This window comes from Nicrophorus vespilloides, unplaced genomic scaffold (genome assembly GCF_001412225.1).
Source record: "Nicrophorus vespilloides isolate i.1.1-1 unplaced genomic scaffold, Nicve_v1.0, whole genome shotgun sequence".
NCBI lineage: Eukaryota > Metazoa > Arthropoda > Insecta > Coleoptera > Silphidae > Nicrophorus > Nicrophorus vespilloides.
In genome coordinates this window covers 281343-299464 of record NW_017100090.1, presented here as the reverse complement: position 1 = coordinate 299464, position 18122 = coordinate 281343, and the positions used below count along the sequence as shown (strand labels likewise).

Here is an 18122-nt window from a genome sequence, read left to right as displayed (position 1 = left end):
ATTAAAAGTCACTTACGAATTAATATTTATATAAAAACTAAAATATGTATTGTAAAATGTATGCTACTTGATTGTTTGGTAGATATCAACTGTTGTTTCATGGCACTTCCTAAATTTTAAATTAAATATACCAAGACTAAACTTTGAAACTGGTGGTTTGAACATATCCAATCCCCTTCCTATCTTCAGAACCCAACCATTTGATAATCTGAAAAATAATAATGTTAATTTCATTTAAATACTTTTAATTGAATGTCAAAAAAAACTTGCTCTATTTGTCGATCATGGAGAGAATCTGAATAGTCCACTATAAATACAACATTGTGATTGGCCAAATCAGTTTTCAACAATTCAAAACCCTTTGTCTGCTCAGTATCATCCTTCTTTGTGAGTAATTTAATTTCTTTTAGATTTTTACATTTGCTTACAAGCAATTCACAAAATCTTACCAGATTCTGTACCTGATGATGTGCCTTAATATAAGGATCTTCTATTTGTACTTTTCTGACTTCACTATTTAAATATTCACTGAACAAGCTCTCATAGCTGTAACCAGTATCATCATTCTTAATTCTAATTTGTTCATGGTATTTCCCACTCTTCTTTAGATTAGCTACAATAACCTTAAGTTTCTCAGCTCGAGTCATGTATTCTCTAACCTTCTCCTTAAGGTAACTACCCTTCTCCCCTGACTCATCTGAAAGAAATTCAATTAGAACAGATGATTGATCAAGGTGGCTATGATGAATGAATTACGTTTTGCCATTTCAAATAGGAGCTCTATTCCTTCTTGGTAACATACCAAAGCTTCTGTATACCTTTTCTCCATATCCAATTTAACCCCGCGACTTAAGATATTCGAAGCTACTTTGCTCGTATCCATGATAAACCAAATTTTAACTTAGTTAACCAAAAAAAAAATTCTACAAGGCTTCCTCTAAATCTACTATTATCAATGTTGTTATTAGTAGTGTGTCAAAACATATGAAATATAGGCAACAGAATCAGCACGATTTGAAATTGTTGTGCTGCCCCCCAATCAACCCCATAGCAAACCTCCAACTGACAACCCCCTGAAGAAACGTCAAATTGTTTGTCAATTTATCAAAAAAGTGTATTTATTTTTCCCCCTGATTTAAATTGCTTTTGGAAGTTTATTTGACCACTGACTTTTTTGTTTGTTTATTATGGGTGTTTCTTGTGGGAGGGGAGCAGTCTGTGGGGTTGTGCAGTTGGGGGGCCAAAGTGTATAACAGAGGGTCATCTAAATGCCGCAGACGCGGCATTCTGGTGCGGAGCGGTGCGATGCTTGAGCAGGAAATTGGGGCTTGGGATTCAGTGCTTCTGGAGCCACTCACAGAAGACACATTTGTATCGAACCTCCACCTGAGGTTCAAAAGAGATCACATCTACACCTACATTGGCAATGTTTTGCTCTCTGTTAATCCCTACAAGAAGTTAGCCCTGTACTCAGCTGATTTAGCTGAAACTTATTTCAAAAAAGGACCTTTTCAGTTACCTCCCCACATGTAAGTTATTACTTAAACACACTTTGATTACCATAAATAATGTTTATATTGTAGATATGCAGTAGCTGCATCAGCATACAGATGGCTAAATGATAGGAATGAAGATCAATGCATTATAATCACAGGTAAATTAGTGAATCTGAATTCTATAAGGGAGACTAATTGGAACAATTTCAGGTGAAAGTGGAGCAGGCAAGACTGAAGCAGCCAGGATTATTTTGCAATTTCTGGTTTTGGTCTCCAGCTTAACTCCTGAGGTGAAACAATTAAAAGACAGGCTGGTACAAGCCAATACTCTTTTGGAGAGTTTTGGCAATGCCAAGACAATCAAGAATGATAATGCTTCAAGATTTGTAAGTTACAATATACAAATTTTATCTACTTCAAAATTTATCTTATAAGAATTGAACTTTTTAAACAATAATTTAATTCAACATTATAATAACAAATATATTGGAGTTGTTATATATCTATATATAATTGGTTGCCTATAGTATTTTATTATATATATATTGCACTTTCTTTAGGGGAAATTTTTGGATATTGAATTTGATTATAAGGGAGATCCTATTGGCGGGCACCTGATGCAATGTAAGTATTTTAATTTCAATTTATTTTTTCTTACTAACAACTAATACACTTTAATACACGTTTAATGTATGTACTCTCAGATTTGCTAGATAAGGTGAGATGACTAATTTTTCATTAGTTTTTAATTGATAAAGTAAACTTCAGCTTTATACTTTTTTCCAATCCTATTTTAGTCGCGAATTACCAATTTGGCTTCGGGTGACCGGAACTTCCACATATTTTATCAGTTATTATCTGGAGCTGACATACATTTATTAAGTAAGGCTTTGTTGTAATAATAAAAACTAATTTTAAAATTTCAATTGAATATGTATATAAAATAATATTACTTTTATTAAGAATTCAGTATACATTTATTAAATTTTTAGAGGGTTTGAAGCTGCAACGGAATGTGGAACATTACAGTATTTTATACACAGTAACTAGACAATGTACACAAAGCGAGGAAGAAGATAGGAACCTCTATGTATATACAAGAAGTGCGTTCGATGTTCTCGGATTTAGTGTCGAGGAAGTTGTTAATATTTTTAGGGTAATCGCTGTTGTGTTGAAGTTAGGTAATTTGGAGTTTGTGCCTTGTAATAATATCGATGGAACAGAGGGATGTTCCATCAATAATGATTATGGTAAGATGCCTGCAACAAGCTATAGCATCCATCCATCATGGTATTTTTTTTTTCAGAACTATATGATATTTGCGAGTTGTTGGGTGCCGAGCACAGATGGTTGCAAAGGGCTCTGACCAGTCGTCAAATCGACGATGGAATGTCAACCGATTTGAGTTCATGCGAAGCAACAAAGACCAGAGACACACTTTGCAGAACTATCTACGGCCGTTTCTTCACTTGGCTCATAAGTAAAATCAATGAGCTGATTAAGGTTTGATTTGATACGCTTTACTATTGTTTTTTTAAACATTAATCATTGCAGGCTCGACATCACGCAAAAAGAAAACTGTTCGGTGTTATTGATTTGTACGGATTCGAGTGTTTTGAGAACAACGGTTTCGAGCAGCTGATGATTAATTACTGCAACGAGAGGTTGCAACAAGTCATCACGCTGGTCTCATTGAAAGAGGAACAAGAAGAAATTGTTAAAGAGGGTTTAGAATGGACTAGAATAGAATTTTTTAATAATTTGTAAGTCAAACAATTTTTTTATTTTTTATGTATATAAATATTTTTAAATTTATTTTAGTGGAATTTGTCAATTATTGGAACATGAAAACCATGGGATTCTATCGTTGCTGGATGAACCCCATGTCCACTGTGATCAAACTTATTTAACGCGTTTGGAACAGTGCTGTGCTGGTCACTCGCATTGTTTAGCCGGTGATCCTTCCCTGCCTCCTTACTCATTTCAGTGCGTATTCTTTAATCTGCAATTTGTATTCGTTGTTATATGTATTATATTTTAGGATACGGCATTTCGCTGGGCCTGTTACGTACAACGCGCGAACCTTTCTGGAGAAGAACCGCGATTATCTACCTCGGGAGCTGTCGAGAGCCATGTACAGGTGCGACCATCCTCTGATGCAAGCCCTTTTCCCGGAAGGAAACCCCAAACGTTGTACCGTAAAGAAGCCAACTTCGACGTCTACCCAACTACAAGTTGCTCTAAACGCTTTACTGAAGAGTCTGAGTTACAGACAGCCTCATTACATTAGATGCCTCAAACCCAACGAGCTGAAACAGCCAAGAATCTTTGAGTTGGCTTTAGTACAACATCAGGTATATAGAATACGCAATATATATATCCGCAGATTACAGAATTCTAATTATTTTAGGTGCGATACCTATGTTTGATAGCAACTGTTCAGATCTGGCGGCAAGGGTATTGCTATCGTCTTCCTTACCCTCAATTCCTATGCCGTTACAAAATGCTCTGTATTAACACTTGGCCTCGTTGGCGTGGCTCTCCCATCGAGGGCGTTTCAATTCTTCTTCGTTCTGTGCCCATACCCAATGCCGAATTCACATTCGGCCGGACCAAATTGTTCGTGCGCAGTCCGAGGACAGTTTTCGAACTCGAAGATTTCCGCAAGGCTCGTCTTCACGATCTCGCGCTTCTCATTCAAAAATGCTGGCGCGGCTACACACTCAGGAATCGCTACAAGAAGATGCAACGCAGTCAGAAAGTAATTGCATCGGCTTGGCGCACTTGGAGAGTGAGTACTAATCATACTTTACAAGTCACATTTACGTTATTTAATACAATATAATCAAATCGATCGTCTTCAAGGAACTAAAGTTGGGAATTCCATTTGATGGACAGAGGCATCTTTGGTGCCTTTATCATATGGTATGCATTGTATGCTAGAGCCAACAATCTACTATTTGCTATTCTTTAAACATAGTAAAGTAAATTACTTGCAATTTATTGTAAATGATAAACATTTTGGATTTTTTTATCTTGAATATTAACAAAATAATAATTTGGAAAGCTTTAAATAGCAATGTTTAAATTATTATATAACACTTTACTTATTTATTGTAAACCCTACAAAACTGTGTTTTGGATTTTAATTACTTGGTAGATAATCCCTAATTTTACGTAATGTAAATTATAGGCGAGAGAAGAATTCAGGATATTAAAGCACAGAAAACAAATGGAATGGGCTGCAAAAATAATACAAAGGCGTTATATTCAATGGAAGGTAGGATCTGTATGAAAGCGTGCGAGCGAATGAATTATCGATGGTTTTGTTTCAGCGGCGGCAATATTTGCTGAAACTTTTGTACGCTTTACCGGAAGACGTGTCTTCTCCAATGTGCCGCGAGTGGCCCGCTTGTCACCCGATACTGATGGAAACAAATCTTCTGCTAAGGAAGATCCATCATCGGTGGAGGTGTCACAAGTATCGCATCAAATTCGATCAAACTGCACGGAATCGAATGAGGGAAAAGGTTACGGCCAGTTTCGTGTTCAAAGACCGCAAATCATCCTATGCTCGAAGCGTATCTCACCCATTTTTAGGTGACTATGTGAGACTTAGGCAGAACGTGCAATGGAAAAAAATCTGCGTGGAAACTAATGACCAGTACGTGGTTTTCGCCGATATCGTCAACAAAATCGCGAGATCCAGCGGGAAAGTAAGCTCAACATTATTTTGAAGGAACGTTGATGTTTGATCGTATTTTACCTAGTTCGTTCCTGTCCTCTTGGTACTATCGACACGATCCATGCTGATACTGGACCAACGCACCTTGCAAATCAAGTACCGCGTTCCGGCCACCGAGATATATCGCATGTCTCTGTCTCCGTTCTTGGACGACGTCGCCGTAGTCCACGTTAGAGCCGTAAGTACCAGCATCCCCGAATGCTTATGTTCTATTCAATAGTTTGCTAGACTCGTTGCTGTAATGTATAATTTCCCTTAGTCATCGCTAGCGAATGCGGACACAGCGAGTGCAACCTCAGAAACAACGGGATGTTTATTTCAGAGCGATCTGAGCAAGAAAAAGGGTGACTTCGTGTTCCAGACTGGACATGTTATCGAAATCGTGACCAAACTGTTTCTGGTAGTCCAGAATGCAGTTGGTAAAGCACCGGAAGTTAACATAACAACAGAGTGAGTAATTGAAAAAAAGATACGTTCTCAAGTAAATGTAATGAATCTGTTTCTTAGGTTCGAAGCGAACTTCGGCGCTCAAATAGTAACGTTCATATTCAAGTGCATGGGTCTTCCGGAAGTGCAGCCAGGCCAGATTCGTGTGCTTCGCAAGGGGAACAAGATGGAGGTTTTAGTGTGACGTCGTGCCAAACATATCTATAAAAGCCTAACGATAATAATAATGATAATGAAACTAATAATTATGATCACTGCCGTTAGAACTGCACAACATACACGTTTATTTCAATCGTTATTATTAACACAATTACATACGAAAACCGTTCCCCGCGCGATCGACAGGTTGATGGGAATCATTTATTCACAGAGCGCATCACTTTTCTAAACGCAATAATACTCGGAAGAGATAATAAGAAGCAGATTATTTATTGTAATGAAATGATTGTATTTTCAATTGTAAATACGACAAGAACCAAGACTAGTTGAAGACGATTTAGTGTTCGGTATTATTGTTACATTTTCTTTTTCGTTTCTCATTTATACAAAATGGAGTACGTATGTGTTCGGAGTATTTAAAATGAATGAATTATTTTTCTAGACTGTAACAGAAAAGAAAACAATATATATTATCATTAGTTCCAATTACGTTTATAATTTTTGTATTTTGTGACGAGGCGAATTTGAATTCAATTTTAATTAACCTTGCATTGTAATTGATGAATTAGCATTCGGAAAATGTTAGCTTTACAAAATTAAATTATCTACACTGTACAGTTCAAAAACTCATGATAATAAGTAATACGTAATAAGTATGGTGTTTTATGTTCATCTTATACTTTTGTTTGAAACTAATAAACTGGTTATATTTTTTAAAACTGAATGTTGACTTTAATTTCATACCAATTTTTATTGAAAGGTTTCGAATTAAATACTCACAACGATTCTACGTTTATAAATAGGTTTTATTTGAATGTTAAAGAAACTATGAGTGGGATGATTAGTGTCTGCAGCCCAAAGTTATAATAGATTTCTTTTGAATTTAATAATTTTACACAAGTTAATATTGAACTAATATAAATACATTGGCTTGAGTAAGGAAGTGAAGGTAGGTTATTAAATTGTAGCTAAAACGTTTTATTTTTAATATTTATTCATTAAACAATAATTGATTGTTCATTAATAAACGATATAATTAAATAAGAAATGATTCTAACTATATAAGTTCATAAAATAGATTATTTATATTTTGTATTTAATACAGTAACATTATAGTTAACTTACGTAAATTGGAAACGATAACAAAAAAAGTAATTATAATTAAGAGTACAAACATGTGTCAGTATTTATAAAATACCAGCATTGAAATAAGATGAAAAGATAATATATAAACCATCTGATCTAAACCAAACTAAGACATCTACCTTTTCAGCAGTAACTGCATAATATTAGTTCTAAATCTGCTAACGGTAGCTTCAAGTTCAGAGCATTGTGCTTTCAGTTTGATATTTCTGTCAGAGAGATCGTTGAGTTCTTCTTCGTGATGAATCTCTTGCACTCTACGCTTCTGACGCGACTTCCTTGAAGCTTCGTTATTCTTGTCGCGCATTTCTCGGTACTTTGAGGGTTCGGAGTTGTCCGAGGAGACGCTGGCCCTTTTAGATGGTCGCCCGCGTTTCTTCGCGGGTTTAGGCGAACCCTCGGACTCCTCATCTGACTCATAATAATTTGAATGTTTAAGTGGAGGAACATAATCTTCGTCGCCGTCGTCTTCATCAATATACGTAGACTTGCGTTTACGTGAAACGCGATTCTTGGCGGGACTGGGTGGTTGGCTATTGGAAGTCGAGGGAAGAGGCCAAGAGAATGCACTTAGGTCCACGCTGGATGTACTTTCGAGATTGGCTAATATCGCTGAAGGTTTTACCTGAAAACGAAAATCATCAATTAGATATGGGACTGGCTGTAAAGGGGTGGTTTTTTTTTATTACCTCTTCTGCTTGTATCTTGAATTTATAGTCGTTCTCGAAAGAGCAAATAGTGTTGATGACGTCTGGTGTTTGTAAAACTGGTTCGAAAATCGATGTATTGCTCAGGTCAAGACGAAGTGCGTAGTTATGATGAGAGTCTACGCTGCTGTTGCTGTTTTCTGTAGGTTCATCTTTGACCGGCGGTACTGGATAGGTGGCGTTATTTAAATTAACATTCTTCCATAAATCTGGGTCTTCGCAATCCGTGAGCAAATCGTACTCTTCCAAATTAATATCGTCCATACCCGCAATTTCATCACTCGATAACACGCTGTTTTGCAAATCACTTAGAACTACACTATTTTCACCACAGTTTATTAAGTTGCTGTTGTCCGCTCGACTTTCCTCACTTTTCGTGTAATCATTGGCAAAAATGAATGGATTATGCCCCGGTGAATAGTATATGTTATTATTAACATTAAGCTCCTCATTTGTATCTGCTATATTAAAGAAAAACAAAATCAGTTAAATTATCAGGTATCGATGGAAAATAATGTTTGTAGACTTACCGAAATACGGCGTGTTCAATTCATCTGAAAAACTTGTCGTACCGTTTGTTGGCATTTCGGTCAAAAAGAGTTCCAAACTGATACACTTCTCCATACTGATCTGACAATTTGAATCGTCTTGTATTTCGCTGCTCGAGTTGGATAGCTGAAACCGAGAACTGCTGTGAATAACCAAACCCATCCAGATTGAAGGCAGGATCTCGCAGGAAACGAACAATTCCGCACATCTAGTAATATCCAACTCCTCAATTTTGGTACATACCTGATCGAATGTGTAATCTTTCTGGGATAATGCACTCTGAGGCTGCACCTGGTGAGGATCCACCATGTGGTAATCCTCCAAATCTTGGTCGAACTTTAACATTGCGTTGTTTAACACTCGGCTTCTCTTCAAATTCTCGCCATGTAGTACAGGAGACTGGAGCGGCAAGGGCGGCCATCGTGGATTTGTCTGAAATTCGCAAGAAGAAGACACTTTCAGCTGCATTCCTTGCGCTTTTTTGTTTTCGATAACTTACAGTATTGTCTGCAAAACTGTTTGCAAAAATGTTGATTTCTGGACACTCAACTGGATAAGAGTTGATTGTCACGAACCTTCAACCTAGAAAAGATTTTGGAAATTCAAATTAATTACATTTATTAATAGAAAAACAATCAATAAATACTAAATAATTCTTGACATATATCATTGGTAAATCAGAAAAAGGTTGAAATTCAAACTAAAAAAATCCATTGTCGTAGTATATGACAAAAAAAAAGAAATTAAAATGAATATTAATTAAAATGAATAAGTAAAAGATTACATAATAAAACTATAAAAGTGAATAAGTAAATAAACATAATATTTGCATATAGCAAACCCATTTAATGAAATATAAATATTTGAAATAATAGCTGAATTTTTTTTCAAATCAGAGATGTTTGAAGTAAATTATGTAATAAATAAATATTAAAATTATATAAATGATAAATTAATAAATTTCATTTAAAAAGGTTGAATGCACTTCTTAATGTTATTTGTCCACATACTTAAGTATATGTACGCATATCTATAAATATACTAAATTAATAAATAAACTAGTAGATATATAAATAAACATATAACTTACAGAAACATTGTATGAATCTGATGAACAGGCATACGGTTATTAATAAGAGAATAACGAAGGTAATGAATTAAGTTAATAAATATTTGATGGTCTTACAATATATTTAAATATCAAATATTTGTTAACTTAATCGCACTTAAAATACACTTGTTTTAATTAGAATAAAATTAAATAAAAAGTGTTTATGAAGTATTGAAAAATAATTGTTGAATATTGGAGAAGGTAGTAAAATTGAATGAAATAATCAATATTATTGAATTATATAAACAAAAAAAATTTATTTAAAAAAAATGCTGCTAATTTTTCTAAAACACTAAATAAAAAGAAAAATAAATCCTACATGTTTGCAATAAACAATTATTAATTATTATTATTAAATTTGGTTGTATAATAATTAATTATGCGATATATGAGGTGCACAAAATCACTGAGCGGAGGTGATGTTCAAACTGATCGCGCGTGATTAGCGCTTGGCCTTTTATAGGTGATAAAAAGAGCATGCTTGAACTTGTCAGGACCTGCTGGATCCAAGCAGTGACTACCGGGGCTGCCCTCTATTCGGTACGCACCGATTTTGTAACCAGAAGTATTTCGAAATTTTTCGTCCCATTCAATCTTGAGAATCTCTATTATTCAAGATCAACAAATGGCGACAGTAATGATGTTTAATTATAGCGATAAGTAATAGACGATTGGCATTCCGAGAATTTCGAGATCAGGAGCGACAGATTCCCATGAGTCACGAGCCTCAAGCGATCTGAGAACCAGGGGAATCCCCAACTCTTGACACGAAAAGTTTGTTACAACAAAATGGCCGACGTCGCGCTTTTTACAGCAGTAGGCGCCGAACATCTCCTTACGTCAGCATTATTTAATTTCATATTTCTCACCGAAGCGAATTTCCACGAAACGCAGCTCAAAACAACAACCCGATAATAACAAAATAAAACGAAAATTCTAACAATCTAAATTTAGATTTGATAACGACGAAAACTATGATTTAGCGTTTTCGTTACATGAATGTTATTACGGTAATGCAATTATAAAAGAAAAGCAATAATTTGATTACCGCTGATGACTTGTACTTTTTATAAATTAACCTAGATCAAATCAATAGGAATTCGTTTGAATATACTTACAAATAATATAATTATAGATTTGCAACCACAAAACGATTGTTTTCAGCGTTTATGTCAATTATAAACCATAAAAATATCTTTGTTTACTTAATCATATATTCATATTCTATTTAGAACGAAAGCAAACATACAGTAAAAAAACGGCAATTTGATAACGTTTGCAACAGTATACAATTGAATACATTCTCCGACCTTGCTCAATTTTACCTTGACCAACGCAGGTGAAAATTTTCCTCAATTTACTCACTCATTTAATCTATAATGAATGTACATAATAAATGATACTAATAAACATTTACTTCATGTACATCAACTAGAGAAACTTGTTATTTAAGTAATTACAATCCATATTTATTAGTAACTTTTGGTCATAAATATCGATTTTGCGTAAAGCATTTGGTTTGGGAAGTTTGTATTATATAAGTATTTTGTATGAAAAGTATTTTCTTCGCTGTTTTTAACTTGTGATTACAACATATTGTATAATTAAGTAAGGATTTTCCAAATTTGTAATGGTTTTCCTATATTTTTTTCACACAATTATAACAAAAGTAATTTAATAATTTTCATTATGTAACAAAATTATGTTTTAACTATTTCTTTAAATTTAAAGCTGCGATCATAGAATTTATATATTTTTTACAAGAAATTTAATTATTATCAAAATTACAATAATTAGTGTAATTTTATTAAAATGATACAAATTGTTGTTTCTTTAGTAAATTATACAAATTTATGCAATTCTATTATGTAATATAAATGATAAGTTAACATTTAAATATTAAGTATTAAAATGGTTTGTTCTAAATAAAAACTCATGAAAACATGAAGACTTTCCACGAGCAAAGTTTTCTTAGAAAAACAATGTAATTATTAGTTAGAATGTGTTACATTCGCTCAATAATGTATTTGCAGATGCCAATAAACGATTACTTTACTTCCGCTTTCAAAAAATGAAAATAATTAAAAAATTGCTTTCACCATTTAATTCGTAAGTAGACTCGAATAAACATTGTTGAACAACTCATTGGAAAGTTCATATACTCTTTCCAATTCCGAGCACATGAGAATGATTAAAGAAAAAATAAAACGAAACACGACCTACAATCAATTCCGAAAACCGGGTCTTCTTCATTTCCAAGAAATCAACGGTTTTTGTAATTTGCAGCAATTAAAATGCGTGCTTTTTTTAAGAAATTACTTTAAATCTTAAAGTATCTTAAACATTCTTCAATGTTTTCTCTTTATTTTTTCAAAAAAAGGAACATTTTCATTATAATTTATATAACAATTATATTATATTTTTGTATAATTCTACACATTAATATGAAAACGTTTCTCAATTAGTAATCATTAATATTATCGAAATATAAAAATATTCCAGTTATTAAAAAAATCCGAATATTTTTCATAGTTTTATATTAAGTACTAATAAAAAATAAATTAGTATTTCAATTATGTTTAAAACAAAATCTACGGATTATGAGAGTTTTTTTTCTATTAATTTCAATGTCAGTATAATTTCGTTCATTTATTTAGAAAGATTTTACATACAAATAATTAATTAATGCTTCCATTTTGATTAGTAATTTCACTATTAACTTCATTTTTCATGGATAAAACAACATTGTTTCATAAATTATCAAGTTTTATAAAATTAACAAAATTCATTAAAACACTGTAATTATGTAAAAAAAAAGATTTAGTAAATTTTGAAATTTCTTCCAAGGAACTTTTATTTTGTGATATCAGTTAAAGTCCAAAACTTCTAACTTTCAAAGTTTAGATCAAAGAAATTGATTTGTTGATGAATTCAAAGAATTAGATTTTTTACGAAGTTGGGAATAACAAGTTTGCAATCAATACATAATACATTAATTATATAAAAAAATATACTGATTATATACCTTAAATTATACTAGCAATTCAGTTAATAAGTAATCTAATCAAGTATGGTAAATTATGATAACATTGTAATAAGCATTGCCAAATATTGCGCAATAGTTGTAATTTGTGGTGCAATAATGGGCAACCGGTAAATGCTCTACAGAATTAAATATTGTACTAAAGAATCAGTCTTTATTGATTTTAAGTTTGCTAAACTTTTATTTAAAGTAATAGCAAAATGCTTGCACTATTTAAAAAATGAAAACATTAACTTACTCTATAAAACGAGAAGATGCGCTTTGCAGATGGGGGGCAGATGTTTCAACCACGGGTTGAACAAATGATTTTTTCGCGTTTGTGCCAATATGTAGCACACTCAAAGCTTTTCAATCGCTGAACACCGATCCAAGTTGCAATATTCTCGCTCCAAAACCGTGTAGCAGGCGAAACCGACGCTCGAACTAATAAAAAGACGTGTCTGTAGAACACGTCTGCTTGCACAAGTTGTGAAATAGTTTCTCCTGCTGCACAGCCGTCCTGCTGAACCACAGTTTCGTCCTATCCCCACTACAAATGAGGCACCTCACACGTCCTTTCTCTTTCCATCCAATGCAACCGCATTGCCGCATTTCTCTCGCTCTTGCATACGTTTCACGTGACACCGATGATTAGGTCATCGTGGGCCAATGGCGAAGCGGAGAGAAATCCCATTCCGGGAATTCACCGATATGATTCATAGAAAATTGATGTTTTCGCTGTTTGTTGCAAATGAACAAACACAAGTTACCGTGTGAATGACACTTGAAAACTCAATCGAATCACATGTACTTGTTTTAAGTGCTAAATTCATTACAGTGACAATCTAAAAATAGGTAAATTCAAACCCTCACGTCGCGGCTATCACTAAATACGCGTGTGTGCTTTTTTTTAAATGAAATCCTCAGAAATCATACAATTAAACGTTATTTTTTTCTTACTTCATTTTTCTATTCTCTTATACAATTTTAAACTAATTATAGATTATACTCGAACTTACCTTCAAAGAAAACCATGTAAATTGGAACCTCGCTTAACGAGTACCTCGCATAACGAGCATTTCGCTTAACGAGCAAAATGAATTGTAAGAAAAATAACTCGCTTAACGAGCGACGTTTCGCATAACGAGTAATGATGAGAACAGAAGTCCTGGATTGTGCGCTTTCTACATCATTTTTAAAACTTGTGTACACATATTATGTGTATTTTTGAATATGTTTCACTATACGAGTAAAAATCCGGAAATTTTGGAACGGATTGAACTCGTTAGGCGAGGTTTCACTGTATATAAATCAAAAGTAAAATTTATTTATTATTCTTGTTCTTTGAAATAGCTTTCACAGAAAGAAACATTAAACTTGAAATATTATGTATTTGTTATTATATTAACAGCGTTAAATGTAAATAAAGTACAACATATCTTACTCCTTTTGCAGCTAAATATATGGACTTATATGGTTTATGTAATATCTCTGAATACTTCATTTATTATTCATTTCATAAATAAATTGAAAGTAACAAAGTAAATTTTCAGCGTTTCATTTGAATTTGAAAGAGATGGCGCTATTATAAAATGATACCTTTGTGTAAGATTTCATTGCCTGTATTACTTTATCTACATGGAGATTAAATGGAATTTTAATAATAGTGTACACCAATTATGTTATATTATCAGTTATCTCTGTTACTTGTTTATAATTATTCGCAAAATCGAGATGGTAATTCCGGTTAATACTCGTTTCACTTTGAACAAGATTTAAACGATATGAATGACGTTGAATGCAATGTACAATACAAAATCTGTTATGTAATAAAATACATGTAAATTATTTCTATATTTTTTTATGATTCTTCCAATCTATAAAATAGTTATATAATATATTTAAATTTATCAGCGTAAAAAGGAACAAAATTATAAACTTACAAAAAATATTTGAAATTCTTTAATTACTCGTAAGCAAAGTGGAGTTGTAAAAAAATGTTTGGTTCTATTATGTAATCTTCTTGAGTTACTTGATGCATTCTAAATGAATCAGAATCACATGTATTTCTAATATTGAAGCTTATAACAGCTTAATATGAGATACTGATTTGTAGAAGATTGACCAGACTGGTTCAATCAAAAATTGGTACATGTCTCGGATTCTTCACTAATTTACAAACAACTGTTTCAAAAATACATTTCGTGATGATCTAGCAATATAAATAGGTACAAATCCTGAAAAATCGGAACGTCTTTTCAACCTATTTAAACAAATAGAGATTAGAAAACTTAACTCTATTACTTCAATTAGAAGTGATTTTAATCGAATTTTATTATTTCCGAAATATAAAGCCATTTAATACGACTGAAAACATGTTAAATTTCTATTATTTCTAGTTCAACATTAATCATAAAATATACGATTTAACGTAAGCAATGGATTTCTTGTTAAAATTAATGGGATAAATATTAATTGAAACTTAATATTGTTGTATAAGCAAACATTTTCTCAACATCTTTTCAAATGTACAGAAAATGATGAAAACTATATGATCTTTGACATGCCATCATTATTACTATAGTACAGGGGTGGGCACACATGAGGTTTAAAAGAGCCACAATAAGGGTTTTTTATATTTTATAAAGAGCCGCTCATAGATATTCATTTTTTAATGAATGTTAATATGCAATTAACACACATACAATTTATAATTATGAAAAATAAAATGTTAATGGGAGCCGCACTTGACTCAACGTAGAGCCGCATTTGCTATAGATACTTCAAGATGGACTATTAGCTACACATACTTTCAGATATAATTAAAGTTACTACTCATACCAAAAGTACTTATCCAAGTGATTTTTTTTATTATATCTACAGCCCTATTTCTGTTACCCTTTCGGTGATTATCGACCACACAATGCATTTTATTGTTGATAAGATTCGAACCTTTCGATTTTATAATCAACTTACTTGATATAAAAATCTTAAAATATTTTACAATGTTTTCATAGTTTTATTTAACTACATAATTTTAATTAAACGCAGAAAGATTTATTATACATTTGTAACAAAAATAGTCGTAAGTGCGTGTCGTTGAGTTTAAATTATATAATTTATAATTATAATCAATAATAAAATGAATGACGCAGATCAAAACTATTTGCTTTTCGCATTTAACCTTATCAATGATCAAATATTTGAAGAATACTTAATTAATATTTGGTTATCTTAGTCATTTATGACTATAAATACCAAATGGAGATAATACAATTACAGGATGTATAGTAGACCTCCCACATAACGCGGAATATAGAAATTATATGAAGAATATAATAAAATACAAATATTGATAATTAATTGTCAAACTTTCGATACTGTCGGGATTATGGTTGTCGAGATTTCGAATGTCGGGATTTCGATTGCCACCGGTTTCCTATGATTAGGTAATACTTAAGGTAGGTATAGGGTTAGGTTCTACATAAGTGAAAAATAAGCAAATAACAAGCGTTAATGCGCAGCGGCGTTATTGTGAATCGGCGTAAATTGAGCCGCAGTAAACCGAGGACATTCTACAATTTTAAATTTTTGTTTTTTTTTTGTCAAAAATATTAAGTAATTAATAATGGGTCTTTATCGCAAGCCCGACAACCGAAATACCGTCTATCATAATCCCAACGTTCGAAATACCGACTATATCAAAATCTCGACAACCATAATCCCGACTGTATCAGAAACTCGACAACCATAATCCCGACTATATCGAAAATTTCTACATTAACATTTTTAAATTATTTCTCAGCAATATTAATTTATTTGATTTTGTTGAATCATTCATAATAAACCTTAACATTATGAAATAATATCAAATACAATTAGATTATTAATTGTTGTTATTTATTATTAATGACAATTTAAAAGTGACTACGCTCCGGAATAATTTAAAAATGTTATTGTAGACATTTTCGATATAGTCGGGATTTTGATACAGTCGGGATTATGGTTGTCGGGATTTTGATATAATCAGGATTTCGATAGTCGGGATTTCAAACGTCGGGATTTCGAACGTCGGGAATTTGATTGACGGTATTTCGGTTGTCGGGCTTGCGATTGCTACCGATAAATAATATTTATTTAAATAATATTGAATTTTAAATGAATACAAATGTTGTGCAATATCATAAAAAATATATATTCAAGCAAATTCTTGTCTTTGTTATTCAACTTATCTTTATAAACCTGTATTGACAAATTATTTGTTTACACTTTTTATTGGGCAAAATGAATATCGATGCAAAGTATATACTAAATATCATTAAAAAAAACTATAAAACTAATGGATTTAATTAAGTTTCTTACATTGCCATTGCGTGATGAAAATGTCGATGTTTCCACAGTTTTGTACACATAAAAGTTTTGTAAGTTCTCGTGTTTTTATTATTGATGCTTTTAATAGTATTAATATTGACAATGCGCATATTAATAATACAAAGAACGAGGGAGCGCTTTGAAATTGAAAAGAACACTGTCACTATTTCAAAGCGATTTATTTAAAAAAATATATAAACAAACAAACAATTATATCAGCAACAATCTTCAGGAAGATTTGCTGATTATTAAATCACTATTTTTGATCCTGAATTAGATTTGGGTTTGTTTCTCCGTTCGTGGAAGTTCTTCACTGTTGGATAGAAGCACCACTTTTAACTATAAAGTTGACGTTGGAACCTTTGTTGATGCTGAGCCACCAAGCGATGCGTTATTGGTCGAAATACACGTGGAATATTCTAGAAACAATTGGTGGGATGTCCTGCGGGCCAATCGGATTGTTGGCTGATGCAAGAATCCTGCAAATAACAGCATCTTGTCAAATTGACAGTTTTTTTTTGCTCGACCTTTCGACGCATCTCGATCGCATTTTGCATGTGATAATCATCAAAGGTAATAATAATGAAATGGAACGAAACGCTGGTTGCATAAGTCTCTTGGTCAAAACGTGAAATATTCTATTTTTTATAGAATAGTTTAGAAAGTAAACAAACTTGATATAATTATACGTATATTTGCATCATAAAGTAAATTAGTTATATTGAGGAAGAAATACTTTCTCATTGATAAACACATTTTTCCGTTGATACTTTCACATATCATTGATAAAATGTCGCAATATCCAGGAATTACATTTATCTCGCAATCTCTGTAAAAAAAAGATTAGCAATATATTATGTCATCAGTAACAGCCAAATATTGTAGGCGCCTCTAGAATGTATCTGTGTTTACATCTTTAAAAATATACTTGATTGGTTATAGAAAAAATATTATCTTGATTTATCTCTTAATTGATCATCTATGTCTATGTCAATCAACAGTGTAATTTTATTTGGTGTAAAAACTGAATAAATCAAAATTATTTGTTACATTACCAATTTTGATGTCTATTGATTAACGATTGTAATTATAAAACGGATTAGTTTTCAAACTACTCTAATCCTTTATTCATTTATGATATTAATAATCCTCATTATATATATATATAGTGAAGGTATATATATGTATACAATTAAATTATAAAATATTGAATTGTAAAGGAAATAGTTTCAGTTTTATTAATAAATATTTGAAGAGAAATAGAAGTAATGTTTGGGAAGAAATCCATACAGGGAGAAAACATGTATCATTGGATTTGCTTATATTTGGATAATATAATATGGTTAATCAGGATCATTGTCACTAACGCTTT

General features: G+C 32.2%; 3 protein-coding genes across 8 annotated transcripts; 1 reads left to right on the top strand and 2 right to left on the bottom strand.

The window, feature by feature from the left end:
- Nucleotides 1-13: 13 nt before the first annotated feature.
- Nucleotides 14-999, bottom strand: LOC108567586 (MIT domain-containing protein 1-like). 4 transcript variants are annotated; one of them, XM_017928137.1, is made up of 4 exons: nt 757-999; nt 450-697; nt 271-383; nt 14-208 (listed from the first exon to the last, which is right to left on the bottom strand). In XM_017928137.1, exons 1-4 carry the CDS (start codon nt 881-883, stop codon nt 64-66), a joined length of 633 nt encoding a protein of 210 aa, XP_017783626.1. In that variant the 5' UTR covers nt 884-999; the 3' UTR covers nt 14-63. The 4 variants fall into 4 exon arrangements, with proteins under 4 accessions (XP_017783626.1, XP_017783624.1, XP_017783627.1 ...); XM_017928135.1 differs by having other exon boundaries at nt 271-697; nt 757-997; XM_017928138.1 differs by lacking the exon at nt 271-383 and having other exon boundaries at nt 55-208; nt 757-996.
- Nucleotides 1000-1083: 84 nt separating this feature from the next.
- LOC108567585 (unconventional myosin-Ib) lies at nt 1084-6277 on the top strand. Of its 2 annotated transcripts, XM_017928133.1 has the most exons (18): nt 1084-1529; nt 1584-1654; nt 1707-1882; nt 2057-2120; nt 2201-2214; nt 2294-2378; nt 2489-2746; nt 2803-2999; nt 3051-3259; nt 3318-3482; nt 3538-3850; nt 3907-4287; nt 4362-4421; nt 4690-4776; nt 4832-5212; nt 5267-5419; nt 5501-5691; nt 5749-6277. In XM_017928133.1, exons 1-18 carry the CDS (start codon nt 1306-1308, stop codon nt 5870-5872), a joined length of 3153 nt encoding a protein of 1050 aa, XP_017783622.1. In that variant the 5' UTR covers nt 1084-1305; the 3' UTR covers nt 5873-6277. The 2 variants fall into 2 exon arrangements, with proteins under 2 accessions (XP_017783622.1, XP_017783623.1); XM_017928134.1 differs by lacking the exon at nt 4362-4421.
- A 628-nt stretch (nt 6278-6905) lies between these two features.
- LOC108567583 lies at nt 6906-16852 on the bottom strand. Of its 2 annotated transcripts, none has more exons than XM_017928132.1 (6): nt 16742-16852; nt 8746-8828; nt 8490-8678; nt 8228-8372; nt 7680-8158; nt 6906-7615 (listed from the first exon to the last, which is right to left on the bottom strand). In XM_017928132.1, exons 3-6 carry the CDS (start codon nt 8589-8591, stop codon nt 7109-7111), a joined length of 1233 nt encoding a protein of 410 aa, XP_017783621.1. In that variant the 5' UTR covers nt 8592-8678; nt 8746-8828; nt 16742-16852; the 3' UTR covers nt 6906-7108. The 2 variants fall into 2 exon arrangements, with proteins under 2 accessions (XP_017783621.1, XP_017783620.1); XM_017928131.1 differs by lacking the exon at nt 16742-16852 and adding an exon at nt 12639-12905.
- Between the last annotated feature and the right edge of the window lie 1270 nt (nt 16853-18122).